The sequence below is a fragment of the Pristiophorus japonicus genome, unplaced genomic scaffold (genome assembly GCF_044704955.1).
Source record: "Pristiophorus japonicus isolate sPriJap1 unplaced genomic scaffold, sPriJap1.hap1 HAP1_SCAFFOLD_154, whole genome shotgun sequence".
Classification (NCBI taxonomy): Eukaryota; Metazoa; Chordata; class Chondrichthyes; family Pristiophoridae; genus Pristiophorus; species Pristiophorus japonicus.
In genome coordinates this window covers 1,194,235-1,211,850 of record NW_027251217.1, presented here as the reverse complement: position 1 = coordinate 1,211,850, position 17,616 = coordinate 1,194,235, and the positions used below count along the sequence as shown (strand labels likewise).

The 17,616-nt window shown below is 46.9% G+C and overlaps 1 protein-coding gene across 1 annotated transcript; it reads left to right on the top strand.

Moving 5' to 3' along the window:
• The first annotated feature begins 10,874 nt into the window (after window positions 1-10,874).
• Window positions 10,875-17,376, top strand: LOC139242945 (zinc finger protein 436-like). The gene is made up of 2 exons (XM_070870595.1): window positions 10,875-11,087; window positions 13,292-17,376. The coding sequence occupies exon 2, from the start codon at window positions 13,398-13,400 to the stop codon at window positions 14,181-14,183; it is 786 nt and encodes a 261-aa protein (XP_070726696.1). The 5' UTR covers window positions 10,875-11,087; window positions 13,292-13,397; the 3' UTR covers window positions 14,184-17,376.
• Window positions 17,377-17,616: the final 240 nt, after the last annotated feature.

Below are 17,616 nucleotides of genomic sequence, written 5' to 3'. Positions count from 1 at the left end.
CTATCCAACACCCACCTGTCACATAGTGTCAGAGAATGACAGAGGCAATATCTATCCAACACTCACCTGTCACATAGTGTCAGAGAATGAGAGAGGCAGTATCTATCCAACACTCACCTGTCACATAGTGTCAGAGAATGAGAGAGGCAGTATTTATCCAACACTCACCTGTCACATAGTGTCAGAGAATGAGAGAGGCAGTATCTATACAACACTCACCTGTCACATGGTATCAGAGAATGAGAGAGACAGTAGTATCCTACACTCACCTGTCACATAGTGTCAGAGAATGAGAGAGGCAGTATTTATCCAACACTCACCTGTCACATCATGTCGGAGAATGAGAGAGGCAGTATCTATACAACACTCACCTGTCACATAGTATCAGAGAATGAGAGAGACAGTATCTATCCAACACTCACCTGTCACATAGTGTCAGAGAATGAGAGAGACAGTATCTATCCAACACTCACCTGTCACATAGTGTCACAGAATGAGAGAGGCAGTATCTATCCTACACTCACCTGTCATATAGTGTCAGAGAATGAGAGAGGCAGTATCTATCCAACACTCACCTGTCACATAGTGTCAGAGAATGAGAGAGGCAGAATTTATCCGACACTCACCATCATATACTATCAGAGAATGAGAGAGGCAGTATCTATCCAACACTCACCTGTCACATAGTGTCAGAGAATGACAGAGGCAGTATCTATCCAACACTCACCTGTCACATAGTGTCAGAGAATGAGAGAGGCAGTATCTATCCAACACTCACCTGTCACATAGTGTCAGAGAATGACAGAGGCAGTATCTATCCTACACTCACCATCACATAGTGTCAGAGAATGAGAGAGGCAGTATCTATACAACACTCACCTGTCACATATTATCAGAGAATGAGAGAGACAGTATCTATCCTGCACTCACCTGTCACATAGTGTCAGAGAATGACAGAGGCAGTATTTATCCAACACTCACCATCACATACTATCAGAGAATGAGAGAGGCAGTATCTATCCAACACTCACCTGTCACATAGTGTCAGAGAATGAGAGAGGCAGTATCTATCCAACACTCACCTGTCACATAGTGTCAGAGAATGAGAGAGGCAGTATCTATCCAACACTCACCTGTCACACAGTGTCAGAGAATGACAGAGGCAGTATCTATCCGACACTCACCTGTCACCTATTGTCAGAGAATGAGAGAGGCAGTATCTATCCTACACTCACCTGTCATATAGTGTCAGAGAATGAGAGAGGCAGTATCTATCCAACACTCACCTGTCACATAGTGTCAGAGAATGAGAGAGGCAGTATCTATCCAACACTCACCTGTCACATAGTGTCAGAGAATGAGAGAGGCGGTATCTATCCAACAATCACCTGTCACATAGTGTCAGAGAATGACAGAGGCAGTATCTCTCCTACACTCACCTGTCACATAGTGTCAGAGAATGACAGAGGCAGTATTTATCCAACACTCACCATCACATGCTATCAGAGAATGAGAGAGGCAGTATCTATCCAACACTCACCTGTCACATAGTGTCAGAGAATGACAGAGGCAATATCTATCCAACACTCACCTGTCACATAGTGTCAGAGAATGAGAGAGGCAGTATCTATCCAACACTCACCTGTCACATAGTGTCAGAAAATGAGAAAGGCAGTATTTATCCAACACTCACCTGTCACATAGTGTCAGAGAATGAGAGAGGCAGTATTTATCCAACACTCACCTGTCACATAGTGTCAGAGAATGAGAGAGGCAGTATCTTTACAACACTCACCTGTCACATAGTGTCAGAGAATGAGAGATACAGTATCTATCCAACACTCACCTGTCATATAGTGTCAGAGAATGAGAGAGGCAGTATCTATCCAACACTCACCTGTCACATAGTGTCAGAGAATGAGAGAGGCAGTATCTATCCAACACTCACCTGTCACATAGTTTCAGAGAATGAGAGAGGCAGTATCTATCCAACAATCACCTGTCACATAGTGTCAGAGAATGACAGAGGCGGCATCTGTCCTACACTCACCTGTCACATAGTGTCAGAGAATGAGAGAGGCAGTATCTATCCTACACTCAACTGTCACCTAGTTTCAGAGAATGAGAGAGGCAGTATCTATCCAACACTCACCTGTCACATAGTGTCAGAGAATGAGAGAGGCAGTATCTATCCAACACTCACCTGTCACATAGTATCAGAGAATGAGGGAGGTAGTATCTATCCAACACTCACCTGTCACATAGTATCAGAGAATGAGAGAGGCAGTATCTATCCAACACTCACCTGTCACATAGTGTCAGAGAATGACAGAGGCAGTATCTATCCAACACTCACCTGTCACATAGTGTCAGAGAATGACAGAGGCAGTATCTATCCTACACTCACCGTCACATAGTGTCAGAGAATGAGAGAGGCAGTATCTATCCTACACTCACCTGTCACCTTGTGTCGGAGAATGAGAGAGGCAGTATCTATCCAACTCTCACCAGACACATAGTATCAGAGAATGAGAGAGGCAGTATCTATCCAACACTCACCTGTCACATAGTATCAGAGAATGAGAGAGCAGTATCTATCCAACACTCACCAGTCACATAGTGTCAGAGAATGAGAGAGGCAGTATTTATCCAACACTCACCTGTCACATAGTATCAGAGAATGAGAGAGACAGTATCTATCCAACACTCACCTGTCACATAGTGTCACAGAATGAGAGAGGCCGTATCTATCCTACACTCACCTGTCATATAGTGTCAGAGAATGAGAGAGGCAGTATCTATCCAACACTCACCTGTCACATCGTGTCAGAGAATGAGAGAGGCAGTATCTATCCAACACTCACCTGTCACATCGTGTCAGAGAATGAGAGAGGCAGTATCTATCCAACACTCACCTGTCACATAGTTTCAGAGAATGAGAGAGGCAGTATCTATCCAACAATCATCTGTCACATCGTGTCAGAGAATGACAGAGGCAGTATCTGTCCTACACTCACCTGTCACATAGTGTCAGAGAATGAGAGTGGCATTGTCTATCCTACACTCACCTGTCACCTAGTGTCAGAGAATGAGAGAGACAGTATTTATCCAACACTCACCTTCACATACTATCAGAGAATGAGAGAGGCAGTATCTATCCAACACTCACCTGTCACATAGTGTCAGAGAATGACAGAGGCAGTATCTATCCAACACTCACCTGTCACATCGTGTCAGAGAATGACAGAGGCAGTATTTATCCAACACTCACCGTCACATACTATCAGAGAATGAGAGAGGCAGTATCTATCCAACACTCACCTGTCACATAGTGTCAGAGAATGACAGAGGCAGTATCTATCCAACACTCACCTGTCACATAGTGTCAGAGAATGAGAGAGACAGTATTTATCCAACACTCACCTGTCACATAGTGTCAGAGAATGAGAGAGGCAGTATCTATCCAACACTCACCTGTCACATAGTGTCAGAGAATGAGAGAGACTGTATCTATCCAACACTCACCTGTCACATAGTGTCAGAGAAAGAGAGAGGCAGTATCTATCCAACACTCACCTGTCACATAGTGTCAGAGAATGACAGAGGCAGTATCTATCCAACACTCACCTGTCACATAGTGTCAGAGAATGAGAGAGACAGTATTTATCCAACACTCACCTGTCACATAGTGTCAGAGAATGAGAGAGGCAGTATCTATCCAACACTCACCTGTCACACAGTGTCAGAAAATGACAGAGGCAGTATTTATCCAACACTCACCTGTCACATAGTGTCAGAGAATGAGAGAGACAGTATTTATCCAACACTCACCTGTCACATAGTGTCAGAGAATGACAGAGGCAGTATTTATCCAACACTCACCTTCACATACTATCAGAGAATGAGAGAGGCAGTATCTATCCAACACTCACCTGTCACATAGTGTCAGAGAATGACAGAGGCAGTATCTATCCAACACTCACCTGTCACATAGTGTCAGAGAATGAGAGAGGCAGTATCTATCCAACACTCACTGTCACATAGTATCAGAGAATGAGAGAGGCAGTATCTATCCAACGCTCACCTGTCACATAGTATCAGAGAATGAGAGAGACAGTATCTATCCAACACTCACCTGTCACATAGTGTCAGAGAATGAGAGAGGCAGTATCTATCCAACACTCACCTGTCTATCCCACTCGGCCACAGTGTACCACAAACTGAGAGGTAACATATGTTAGGAAATATATACCACACTGCGAACAGTATCAGAGACAAGTGCAGTAGCTAACCCACATTCTGCAGTCAATCCCATATTGACACAGTGTACCAGAGAGTGAAAGTGGCAGTTAATTCCTATACTTCCCTGTCCATCCCATACTGACACACTGTACCAGGGAAGGACTGAAAGCAATTGCTGCAACAAGTGAGAATTACTCAGCAGAAACCATTTCAAATTCCACAGAGATACCTCACATCCATGTTTATGTCCTACACTGACCAGTGAATCGCACTGACACACTGTCCCAGAGTGACTGAGACAGTAACTATCCTACACTGACCAGTGAATCGCACTGACACACTGTACCAGAGTGATTGAGACAGTAACTATCCTACACTGACCAGTGAATCGCACTGACACACTGTACCAGGGAAGGACAGATACAGTAACTGTCCTAGATTGACCAGTGAATCACACTGACACCCTGTCCCAGAGTGACTGAGACAGTAACTATCCTACACTGACCAGTGAATCACACTGACACACTGTCCCAGAGTGACTGAGACAGTAACTATCCTACACTGACCAGTGAATCGCACTGACACACTGTACCAGGGAAGGACAGATTTTGTAACTATTCTACATTGACCAGTGAATCGCACTGACATGCTGTACCAGGGAAGGACAGATTTTTAACTATTCTACACTGACCAGTGAATCGTACTGACATGCTGTACCAGAGTGACTGAGACAGTAACTATCCTACACTGTACCAGAGTGACTGAGACAGTAACTATCCTACACTGACCAGTGAATCGCACTGACACACTGTACCAGGGAAGGACAGATACAGTAACTGTCCTACACTGACCAGTGAATCGCACTGACACACTGTACCAGAGTGACTGAGACAGTAACTATCCTACACTGACCAGTGAATCGCACTGACACACTGTACCAGAGTGACTGAGACAGTAACTATTCTACACTGACCAGTGAATTGCACTGACACACTGTGACAGTGTGAGCTGCGAGGAGGATGCTATTAGGCTGCCGAGTGACTTGGATAGGTTAGGTGAGTGGGCAAATGCATGGCAGATGAAGTATAATGTGGATAAATGTGAGGTTATCCACTTTTGTGGTAAAAACAGAGAGACAGACTATTATCTGAATGGTGACAGATTAGGAAAAGGGAAGGTGCAACGAGATCTGGGTGTCATGGTACATCAGTCATTGAAGGTTAGCATGCAGGTACAGCAGGCGGTTAAGAAAGCAAATGGCATGTTGGCCTTCATAGCGAGGGGATTTGAATACAGGGGCAGGGAGGTGTTGCTACAGTTGTACAGGGCCTTGGTGAGGCCACACCTGGAGTATTGTGTACAGTTCTGGTCTCCTATCTTGAGGAAGGACATTCTTGCTATTGAGGGAGTGCAGCGAAGATTCACCAGACTGATTCCCGGGATGGCGGGACTGACCTATCAAGAAAGACTGGATCAACTGGGCTTGTATTCACTGGAGTTCAGAAGAATGAGAGGGGACCTCATAGAAACGTTTAAAATTCTGACGGGTTTAGACAGGTTAGATGCAGGAAGAATGTTCCCAATGTTGGGGAAGTCCAGAACCAGGGGTCACAGTCTGAGGATAAGGGGTAAGCCATTTAGGACCGAGATGAGGAGAAACTTCTTCACCCAGAGAGTGGTGAACCTGTGGAATTCTCTACCACAGAAAGTAGTTGAGGCCAATTCACTAAATATATTCAAAAGGGAGTTAGATGAAGTCCTTACTACTCGGGGGATCAAGGGTTATGGCGAGAAAGCAGGAAGGGAGTACTGAAGTTTCATGTTCAGCCATGAACTCATTGAATGGTGGTGCAGGCTAGAAGGGCTGAATGGCCTGCTCCTGCACCTATTTTCTATGTTTCTATGTTTCTACCAGGGAAGGACAGATACAGTAACTGTCCTAGATTGACCAGTGAATCACACTGACACACTGTCCCAGAGTGACTGAGACAGTAACTATCCTACACTGACCAGTGAATCACACTGACACACTGTCCCAGAGTGACTGAGACAGTAACTATCCTACACTGACCAGTGAATCGCACTGACACACTGTACCAGGGAAGGACAGATTTTGTAACTATCCTACACTGACCAGTGAATCGCACTGACACACTGTCCCAGAGTGACTGAGACAGTAACTATCCTACACTGACCAGTGAATCGCACTGACACACTGTCCCAGAGTGACTGAGACAGTAACTATCCTACACTGACCAGTGAATCGCACTGACACACTGTCCCAGAGTGACTGAGACAGTAACTATCCTACACTGACCAGTGAATCGCACTGACACACTGTACCAGGGAAGGACAGATTTTGTAACTATCCTACACTGACCAGTGAATCGCACTGACACGCTGTACCAGAGTGACTGAGAGTCTACCCCACACTCAATGATTAACCCCCCTGTTCACACTACAATCGGGTCAGCGCGTCCACCTCCTTTTAATGGTTGTTTGGAGTTTTCAGCCGGACCAACAAAATATTTGCAATGGTTTTAAGGTGAACATAAACATGGATGTGAGGTATCTCTGTGGAATTTGAAATGGTTTCTGCTGAGTAATTGTCACTTGTTGCAGCAATTGCTTTCAGCCAGGAGATGGCACCAAGCTCTAACAGTTTGAAGTGTGCGGCTTGGAGCCACACATCCAGACCGTCATCAGTCTGTTGCTGCCCAGGGAGCTGGCCAAGCACGGGGTAGAAACATAGAAACATAGAAAATAGGTGCAGGAGTAGGCCATTCGGCCCTTCGAGCCTGCACCACCATTCAATAAGATCATGGCTGATCATGCAACTTCAGTACCCCATTCCTGCTTTCTCTCCATACCCCCTTGATCTCTTTAGCCCTAAGGGCCACATCTAACTCCCTTTTGAATATATCTAATGAACTGGCCTCAACAACTTTCTGGGGTAGAGAATTCCACAGGTTCACAATTCTCTGAGTGAAGAAGTTTCTCCTCATCTCGGTCCTAAATGGTTTACCCCTTATCCTTAGACTGTGACTCCTGGTTATGGACTTCCCCAACATCAGGAACATTCTTCCTGCATCTAACCTGTCCAATCCCATCAGAATTTTATATGTTTCTATGAGATCCCCTCTCATTCTTCTAAATTCCAGTGACTAAAAGCCTAGTTGATCCAGTCTTTCTTCATATGTCAGTCCTGCCATCCCGGGAATCAGTCTGGTGAACCTTCGCAGCACTCCCTCAATAGCAAGAACGTCCTTCCTCAGATTAGGAGACCAAAACTGTACACAATATTCAAGGTGTGGCCTCACCAAGGCCCTGTACAACTGCAGTAAGACCTCCCTGCTCCTATACTCAAATCCCCTAGCTATGAAGGCCCAACATGCCATTTGCCTTCTTCACCGCCTGCTGTACCTGCATGCCAACTTTCAATGACTGATGTACCATGACACCCAGGTCTCGTTTCCCCTCCCCTTTTCCTAATTTGTCACCATTCAAATAATATTCTGCCTTCGTGTTTTTGCCACCAAAGTGGATAATCTCACATTTATCCACATTATATTGCATCTGCCATGCATTTGCCCACTCACCTAACCTGTCCAAGTCACTCTGCAGCCTCTTAGCATCCTCCTCACAGCTCACACCGCCAACCAGCTTAGTGTCATCTGCAAACTTGGAGATATTACATTCAATTCCTTCATTAATGTATATTGTAAATAGCTGGGGTCCCAGCGCTGAACCCAAGTCCTGTTATCTAAGTCCTCGAATGTCAGTTGGTGAGATGAGCGACTGAATCTCTTTCCATACTCAGCAGGTAAACGGTCTCTCCCTGATGGGTTTACACCCGGGACACATCGGCATCTATTCCCACTGTCCCCACAGTGTTCAGTCAGCTGGGCACACGATTGTCACAGGCTAGACATTTGGTTGAAGATGCATCCACACACAGAACATGTGTCCTGTTTCTCCCCGCTGTGATTGGTGTTTTTCCAAAGGCTGATGATAAGGTGATCCTGATGAATCCAGTGAATCTCAAATCTTGCCGCAATGTTTGGGTTGAGTATCCCAGCAGCAGATCCTCCCCTTCTAATACCCTGCAAATGGAGGTTACATAAGTTGTTACTTGAAGTACAGGATAGAAATTCAGAACAGACAATTCTAGATTCTATAAACATTCTGTCCCCTCCTGCCCCTCCTAAGCTGCAAATTCCTTATGCTAGACACTCTCCCTTCATCCTTACTGTCTAAAATCAACATTCATTTCATCATCTGCAAGTTATTTTCTCCAGAAAGTGCTGAATTTGGCTGGGTGCAATTCGACAGACATTAGTTAACCTCTAGTGCCTCACCGTCAGTCGACGCAGTGACTGTCAGCAGGATTTCCACTGTGGTAGGCATCAGAGCCGAGTCCAATCCTGCCCTCAAATAACTTCCACACACTTGTCACATGTCGTTATCAAGAGCAGGGGCAGTGGCTAATCCTTACTCATATTTAGTCCAGTGGTACTGAGGACAATTATAACCACTGAACTGCTGCCTTGGCCAAGATCAACTAACAGCCCAGATCAAGGATCGAACTTGAGAACTTCTAAACTAGTATTGCAGAGTGTTCTAAAATTTGGGGGGTCGGGGGAGGATTAGAAGGAATATTTTGAAACAAATTTTACTCCACCTTTAAACAAAACCTTCGTCACAATTCTGAAGTCTTTCCAAATTAAACAAGCAAGCCAAATGGATCATCATAAATAATGAGACATTTTAGAAAGGCTCAAGTCACTGAGATAGACAGCTTTACAATCACTGCACTGTACAGAAGGGAAGGACTGTTAATAGGAGCTCGGTTCATGAAGTATTCCGACACTCGGAGATAAACTGGACTGTTCCTTTAAGTATAAATAGGCAGAGAAAAGGGAGTCCCTTTAAATATCTGCCCCATTCAGGTAGTGGGAGGAACAACAACGCGCGGTCTCTTTATATCCTGACACAGCAAGCACCCCCGGATGGACTCCTGCAGCATCCTAACGACCAAAGAAAATATGTTGCATCAGGTTAAGTAGAACAACTGAAAAGTGTGCACACAAAGTCTTTGATATGTATATATATAATATATATATATGTGTGTGTAAACAAAACTCGGGTATAGGGGTTATTAAGAGCAGCAGAAACAAAGTCTAACTGCCAGAATGAACATGGTTCAGTGCCCAATGCAATCACAGTAAATTCGGTTCCATTCGCTCACGTGGCCTGTCAATGGCGACGTATTTACCCGAGTGCGACCCCAGGCCCAGGCGACTGGTGGGGTGAGGTGACAGATTATTGTCAGGAGCCCTTTTCAGGCTGCTGAAGATTAGATGTAACCAGCGCAACAACTGAATCCGTCTGTTCTTGTCCCCAAATCCCCAAACCTAATGTCACTAATTTATTTTTCTGTGAGAAATGTAGAGACGTGAAAGAAGAGAGGAAATGAGGCTTGCGCACGAAAGAAGGTTCCTTGAATGAACACATTGTGAGGCTGTTTTGTGACTCGTCTGTGTGAAGTTAAAAACATGAAATGGAAACGGGCACGTCCACTGACACTTATCTTGCCAATAGTGCTTTCTAAATTAATCACTATATCCTAACCCAAATATCATATTGACTACCCCAACCACTAATCCCAATCCTAACAAATAACCACAAACCTCACCCACTAACCCCTAAACCTACATCTAAACCCAGCCCTTAACCAAGGCTAAGAACATAAGAAATAGGAGCAGAAGTAGGCCATCTGGCCCCTTAAGCCCGCTCCGCCATTCAATAAGATCTGATCTTGGCCTTAATTCCACTTCCCTGCCCTCGCCCCATTACCCTTGACTCCTCTATCTTTCAAAAATCGGTATATCTCCAACAAATATATTCAATGACCCACCCTCCACTGTTCTCTGGGGTAGAGAATTTCAAAGATTCACGATCCTCTGAGAGAAGAAATTCCTCTTCATTTCCGTTTTAAATGGGCGATTCCTTATTCTCAGACTCTGCCCCCCTAGTTCTCGATTCCCCCACAAGAGGAAACCGAGATCAGTGGGGGAGCTAAAGACCTGATAAAGGAAGTATTTAAACAATTATTTTGATGCAAGTAATTGTAATCAACTAAACCCATCAAAATTAGCAAAGACAATTACAAAGATCAGAACATTTCAAAGGCGACCACATGCAGTATGTGTGGAGGTCTACTAACTGCATTCAAAAATCGTTAAACCATACAGAAAATAACAGATTCCCAGTCTTCAGCAAGATAGTTCGTTCAAGGGTTGGTTGAAAGGAATGTCAAATGAGTGTAAAGTGAAATCTTCTGATCTTTGTAATTGTCTTTGCTAATTTTGATGGGTTAGTTGATTACAATTACTTGTTACTAACATACCTTGCAGTATTACTTACATCAAAATAATTGTTTAAATACTTCCTTTATTAGGTTCAGTCCATGACACCCAGTAAATCCGGTTCCATTCACTGACGTGGCCTGTCAATGGCGGTGTCTTTACCCAGCATTCACCGCGACCGAGAAAATGCCCCGCTCAGACGACGGGGTCCCAGTGGGCAGGCGCGGGACCCGGCTGTGTTTGGGGCATGCGCGGTGCGTGCAATGGCGGAGCGGATACGGTGAGTCTCTGCTCCGCTCAAACGGGCCGTTTTCGGCGCGGCGGAAGGGAGCAGTGGACTCGCGGGTAGCCGGGGAGGCTTCATAAACAACTGGCGCCCGCCGCCAGCCCCGAATAACAACCGGAATATCGGCGGCCGCAGCCTCCAGGCTTTCTCCCGGTCACAGGCCCAGGGTAAGGGCGGCCATCTTTGTACAGGTAAGGCAAGGTCAGCGCTCCGCCATCTTGCTTCAGTGAGCGGCCGGGCGCGTGCGTGTGGCCATCTTGGTGCAGGGGCAACCTGAGCTGCGCTAGTGTCTGTTTCCAACCGGTCCGCGTGGATAAAGCAGCAACTTACAATTGTAACAGGAAAGCCCCAGGACGGTTCACTCCCAGGGTTAGAATCCCTACGTGCAGTCCCAGGGTTGGAATCCCCGCGTGCAGTCCCAGGGTTGGAATCCCCGCGTACACTCCCAGGGTTGGAATCCCCGCGTGCAGTCCCAGGGTTGGAATCCCCGCGTGCAGTCCCAGGGTTGGAATCCCCGCGTGCAGTCCCAAGGTTTAGAATCCCTACGTACACTCCCAGGGTTGGAATCCCCGCGTACACTCCCAGGGTTGGAATCCCCGCGTGCAGTCCCAGGGTTGGAATCCCCGCGTGCAGTCCCAGGGTTGGAATCCCCGCGTACACTCCCAGGGTTGGAATCCCCGCGTGCAGTCCCAAGGTTTAGAATCCCTACGTACACTCCCAGGGTTGGAATCCCCGCGTGCAGTCCCCAGGGTTGGAATCCCCGCGTGCAGTCCCCAGGGTTGGAATCCCCGCGTGCAGTCCCAGGGTTGGAATCCCCGCGTACAGTCCCCAGGGTTGGAATCCCCGCGTACAGTCCCCAGGGTTGGAATCCCCGTGTGCAGTTCCAGGATGGGAATCCCCGCGTGCAGTCCCAGGGTTGGAATCCCCGCGTGCAGTCCCAGGGTTGGAATCCCCGCGTACACTCCCAGGGTTGGAATCCCCGCGTGCAGTCCCAGGGTTGGAATCCCCGCATACACTCCCAGGGTTGGAATCCCCGCGTGCAGTCCCCAGGGTTGGAATCCCCGTGTGCAGTCCCAGGGTTGGAATCCCCGTGTGCAGTCCCAGGGTTGGAATCCCCGTGTGCAGTCCCAGGTTTAGAATCCCTACGTACACTCCCAGGGTTGGAATCCCCGTGTGCAGTTCCAGGATGGGAATCCCCGCGTGCAGTCCCAGGGTTGGAATCCCCGCGTGCAGTCCCAGGGTTGGAATCCCTGCCTGCAGTCCCCAGGGTTAGAATCCCCGCATACAATCCCAGAGTTGAATTCCCCATGTACAGTCATAGGGTTGGAATCCCTGCGTACAGTCTCAGGGTTAGAATCCCCATGTACAGTCCCAGGGTTATTATCTCATAAGAACATAACATATAAGAGGAGTAGGTAATTTGGCCCCATGGAGCCTGCTCCGCCATTTAATATGGTCATGGCTGATCTGATCATGGACTCAGCTCCACTTCCCTGCCCGCTCCCCATAACTCTTTACTCCCTTATCGCTTAAAAATCTGTCTTTCTCCGCCTTAAATATATTCAATGACCCAGCCTCCACAGCTCTCTAGAGCAGAGAATTCCACAGATTTACAACCCTCAGAGAAAAAATTTCTCCTCACCTCGGTTTTAAATGGGCGGCCTCTTATTCTGAGACTATGTCCCCTAGTTTTAGTTTCCCTTATGAGTGGAAGTAACCTCTCTGCACCCACCTTGTCGAGTCCCCTCATTATCTTATAAGTTTCATTAAGATCACCTCTCATTCTTCTGAATTCCAATGTGTACAGGCCCAACCTATCTTCATAAGTCAGTACCCACATCTCCGGAAGCAACCTAGTGAGGCTCGCAGGCCTCGGGCAACACAGAGTGCGGCTCTCAGGCGCCGGGCAACACCGAGTCAGAGCCGCCAAGCCTGGCACCAGCAAACCCCAGGGGCAGTGCCACCCCCACACCACTTGCATTTATGCAGCAGGCCCAGCAATTCCCAGCTGCTGTGTATCAGAGTGGGCGCTGGATGTGGAAGTCTCTCCCTGGCCTCTTGTGTGGGCCTGTTGCATCAGTTTGAACTGGAGTGGAGAGAGGGGGGGGGGGGGGGGAGAAGAAGCTGCTGGGTTTCACCCCCAGTACTTCTGGGCCCAGTGGTACCAACAATTTCCCATGTGGGACTGTCACGGGAAGTGGGTTCCCTTCCCTGAAGGACAGTCGTGACCCAGATGTGTTTTTATGACAATCCAGCAGCTTTCATGGTCACTTTTTTCTCGTGCCGACCCCACAAATGACCAGGTTCATTAAGCTCAATTTCACAACCTGCCTTTGTGTTTTTGTGGGTTCTCTCTCTCACACTCCCTTTTTCCTGTTTGAAATTCACTTTTCAGGGTATTAAAAAGGGGAGGATTTGTAGACTGGAAGCTCAAACCAAACATCATCAAGATCTGACAGTCACTCGATACATCGGGACCAGAATATCATCAGTTTTTGGCCATGGAAGCAGAAGGCACTGTTCACAGTGGGGAGAAACGGTACACGTGCTCTGTGTGTGGACAAGGCTTCAGCCAATCATCCAACCTGGAGAGACACAAGCGCAGTCACACTGGGGAGAAATCGTGTAAATGTGGGGACTGTGGGAAACGATTCAACTACCTGTCCCAGCTGGAAACACATCGGCGAGTTCACACTGGGGAGAGGCCGTTCACCTGCTCAGAGTGTGGGAAAGGATTCACTCAGTCATCCAGCCTGCTGAGACACCAGCGAGTTCACACTGGGGAGAGGCCTTTCACCTGCTCCGAGTGTGGGAAGGGATTCACTACATCATCCAACCTGCTGACACACCAGCACACTGACACTGGGGAAAGGCTGTTCACCTGCTCCGAGTGTGGGAAGGGATTCACTACATCATCCCACCTGCTGACACACCAGCGAGTTCACACTGGGGAGAGGCCGTTCACCTGCTCAGACTGTGGAAAAGGATTCATTCAGTCATCCTACTTGGTGACACACCAGCGAGTTCACACTGGGGAGAGACCGTTCACCTGCTCGGAGTGTGGGAAGGGATTCATTCAGTCATCCAACCTGCTGAGACACCAGCGAGTTCACACTGGGGAGAGGCCGTTCACCTGCTCCGACTGTGGGAAGGGATTCACTCGGTCCTCCCACCTGCTGAGACACCAGCGAATTCACACCGGGGAGAGGCCGTTCACCTGCTCAGAGTGTGGGAAGGGATTCATTCGGTCATCCCACCTGCTGACACACCAGCGAGTTCACAAATGACTGCAGGGGTTAGAATCTGCTAATCACATCCGAGACTTAATCGTGTTCATTCTGACAGTTGGGGTTTATAACTCCTGTAACACTGATGTTAATAACTCCTGTAGCTGGACTGGAGTTTAATATTTGGGATATAGACACATAAATTAGTGTTGCTTTCAACACATTGCTGTGGATTTGTGTCTATCCCACCTGAGTGTTTAGCATCACCTGGCTGGAGCTGAGAAAGGACAATCTGGTGGGAGGATCGTACGGGGGGGAACAGAACTTCTGCCTGGACACAGTCTTTCAGGGCCACACTAAGATCATCCCATTCTTCTGAACTCCAATGTGTATAGGCCCAGCCAACTCAACCAATCGTCACAAATCAACCCCCCTCCATCTCCGGAATCAACTCCGGAATCTGCAGCGTACATGAGCAAGGACCTGAGGCTTATTAAGACACATTTCATCACAGCAAAGGTTACACTGGGAGAAATGTTCAGTTAGAACATAAGAACAGATGAAATAGGAGCAGGAGTGGGCCATTCGGCCCCTCGAGCCTGCTCCGCCATTTAATATGATCATGGCTGATCCGATCATGGACTCAGCTCCACTTCCCTGCCTGCTCCCCATAACCCTTCACTCCCTTATCGCTCAAAAATCTGTCTATCTCCGCCTTAACTATATTCAAAGACCCAGCCTCCACAGCTCTCTGGGGCAGAGAATTCCACAGATTTACAACCCTCTGAGAGAAGAAATTCCCCCTCATCTCAGTTTTAATTGGGCGGCCCCTTATTCTAAGACTATATCACCTAGTTTTAGTTTCCCCTATGAGTGGAAACATCCTCTCTGCATCCACCTTGTCGAGCCCCCTCATTATCTTATGTTTCGATAAGATCACCTCTCATTCTTCTGAACTCCAATGTGTATAGGCCCAACCTACTCAACCTATCTTCATAAGTCAACCCCCTCATCTCAGGAATCAACCTAGGTGAACCTTCTCTGAACCGCCTCCAATGCAAGTATATCCTTCCTTAAATACGGAAACCAAAATACGGAGTCCGTTACAGGCAAAATGCTGAGCAAACCAGCAGCACACTGGCACCTTAAGTGCCTCATCGGCCTACAGGCTTTTCTTAAATAGATTTGTTGAGAGGATATAAACTTAAAACTGGCAGAAGAGATGCTGTGGGGTACACGCTAAGTCCGGTAGCTGAAAGTGATTAACAAACAGGGTTTTGTGTTTAGTGATCATAGAAACATAGAAAATAGGTGCAGGAGCAGGCCATTCGGCCCTTCGAGCCTGCTCCACTATTCAATAAGATCATGGCTGCTCAGTCACCTCAGTACCCATTTCCTGCTTTCTCTCCATACCCCTTGATCCCTTTAGCCGTAAGGGCCATATCTAACCCCCTCTTGAATATATTCAATGAACTGGCATCAACAACTCTCTGCGGCAGGGAATTCCACAGGTTAACAACTCTCTGGGTGAAGAAGTTTCTCCTCATCTCGGTCTTAAATGTCTTACCGCTTATCCTTAGACTATGTCCCCTGGTTCTGGACTTCCCCAACATCAGGAACATTCTTCCTGCATCTAACCTGTCCAGTCCCGTCAGGATTTTATACGTTTCTATGAGATCCCCTCTCATCCTTCTAAACTCCAGTGAATACAGGCCCAGTCGATCCAGTCTCTCCTCGTATGTCAGTCCTGCCATCCCGGGAATCAGTATGGTGAACCTTCGCTGCACTCCCTCAATAGCAAGAACTTCCTTCCTCAGATTAGGAGACCAAAACTGAACACAATATTCCAGGTGAGGCCTCACCAAGGCCCTGTACAACTGCAGTAAGACCTCCCTGCTCCTGTACTCAAATCCTCTCGCTATGAAGGCCAACATACCAATTGCCTTCTTCACCGCCTGCTGTACCTGCATGCCAACTTTCAATGACTGATGTACCATGACACCCAGGTCTCGTTGCACCTCCCCTTTTCCTAATCTGCCGCCATTCAGATACTATTCTGCCTGTGTGTTTTTGCCACCAAAGTGGACAACCTCACATTTATCCACATTATACTGCATCTGCCATGCGTTTTCCCACTCACCTAACCTGTCCAAGTCACCCTGCAGCCTCTTAGCGTCCTCCTCACAGCTCACACCGCCACCCAGCTTAGTGTCATCTGCAAACTTGGAGATATTACACTCAATTCCTTCATCCCAGGCGTGTTATCAATACCAGCAAAATCGAAGCCCATGGAATAACGGGGACAGTGGCAGCATGGATATGAGAGTGGCTAAGTGACACAAACAGAGTAGTGATGAACGGTTGTTGTTCTGACTGGAGGAAGTGGTGTTCCCCAGGAGTCGGTACTGGGACCACTGCTTTTGTTTCATCTATATTAATGACTTAAGACTTGGGTGTGCGTGGCACAATTTCCAAATTGGCAGATGACACAAAACTTGGAAGTATAGTGAACATTGAGGAGGATAATGATAGACATCAGAAAGACTTGAGGCGAAACTTTCCACTCTTTTTTTCCAAGTTACCGTCCACTTAACGTCCATTTTAATGCTGAGATGAGGTATAACGGCCAGCAATCGCCCATTTAGCAACAAAATGGAAACGAACGCCCATGTAGCGCTCCCTCATCGCCCAGTGTTACTTTCGGCATGTAGTTAACGCCGAGAATTAATAATATCGCCCGCCCACTTTTTTTTTTTGCCGTAAAGTTCAGAATGGGCAAAACCAACGGCCATAATATCGGCAAGCATTACTTGCGACACGTCGCCCCGAGAAAAAAATTGCTCTCACCTGAACTAAATCCAGGAGGTATGGATGTCATGTTGTAAATCGGAGGTTGGTTCATATAAAATGCTGCTTCAAGTTCTGGGGAGTTTTGATGTACTGTGCAGTTGTGTAAGGTGATTTGACCATCTGAACAAACATACTGTAAACGATTTGAATTTATTTTAGGTGGTAAATTTATTGTTGGTGAACAATAGGTATAATACTGATTGTGATTGTAATGGGGCCTGTAATTTCTCAGCCTGTCTTGCTGCCTACGCACTTGCTGCAGACTAGAGACGGCAGAAGGTATATTGAAGAGCATGGTGTGCCCAAAGAGATGGCAGACTGAGGGGGAGGAGAACTTACACCCCACGCACTTACAGGGAGAAACAGTCTTATCTGAGACAGTGCGCAACAAGGTTATGTGAAATAAAATGCATTTAATGAGAACATTTGTATAAAATCATAATTATAACTAAAAAAACATCTCACCCCACAACAAATTGATGACATGTATATCATTCATAAACATGTTCACATTGCAAACAAAACTTCATAATCAAAGAACATAAATGCAAAATAACAAGGTAACCCCCCCTTCCCCCAAACCTCCCAACAAAATAGCAATCACAACATAAAAATACTGTGACCAATACATCTCCTGCGGCCA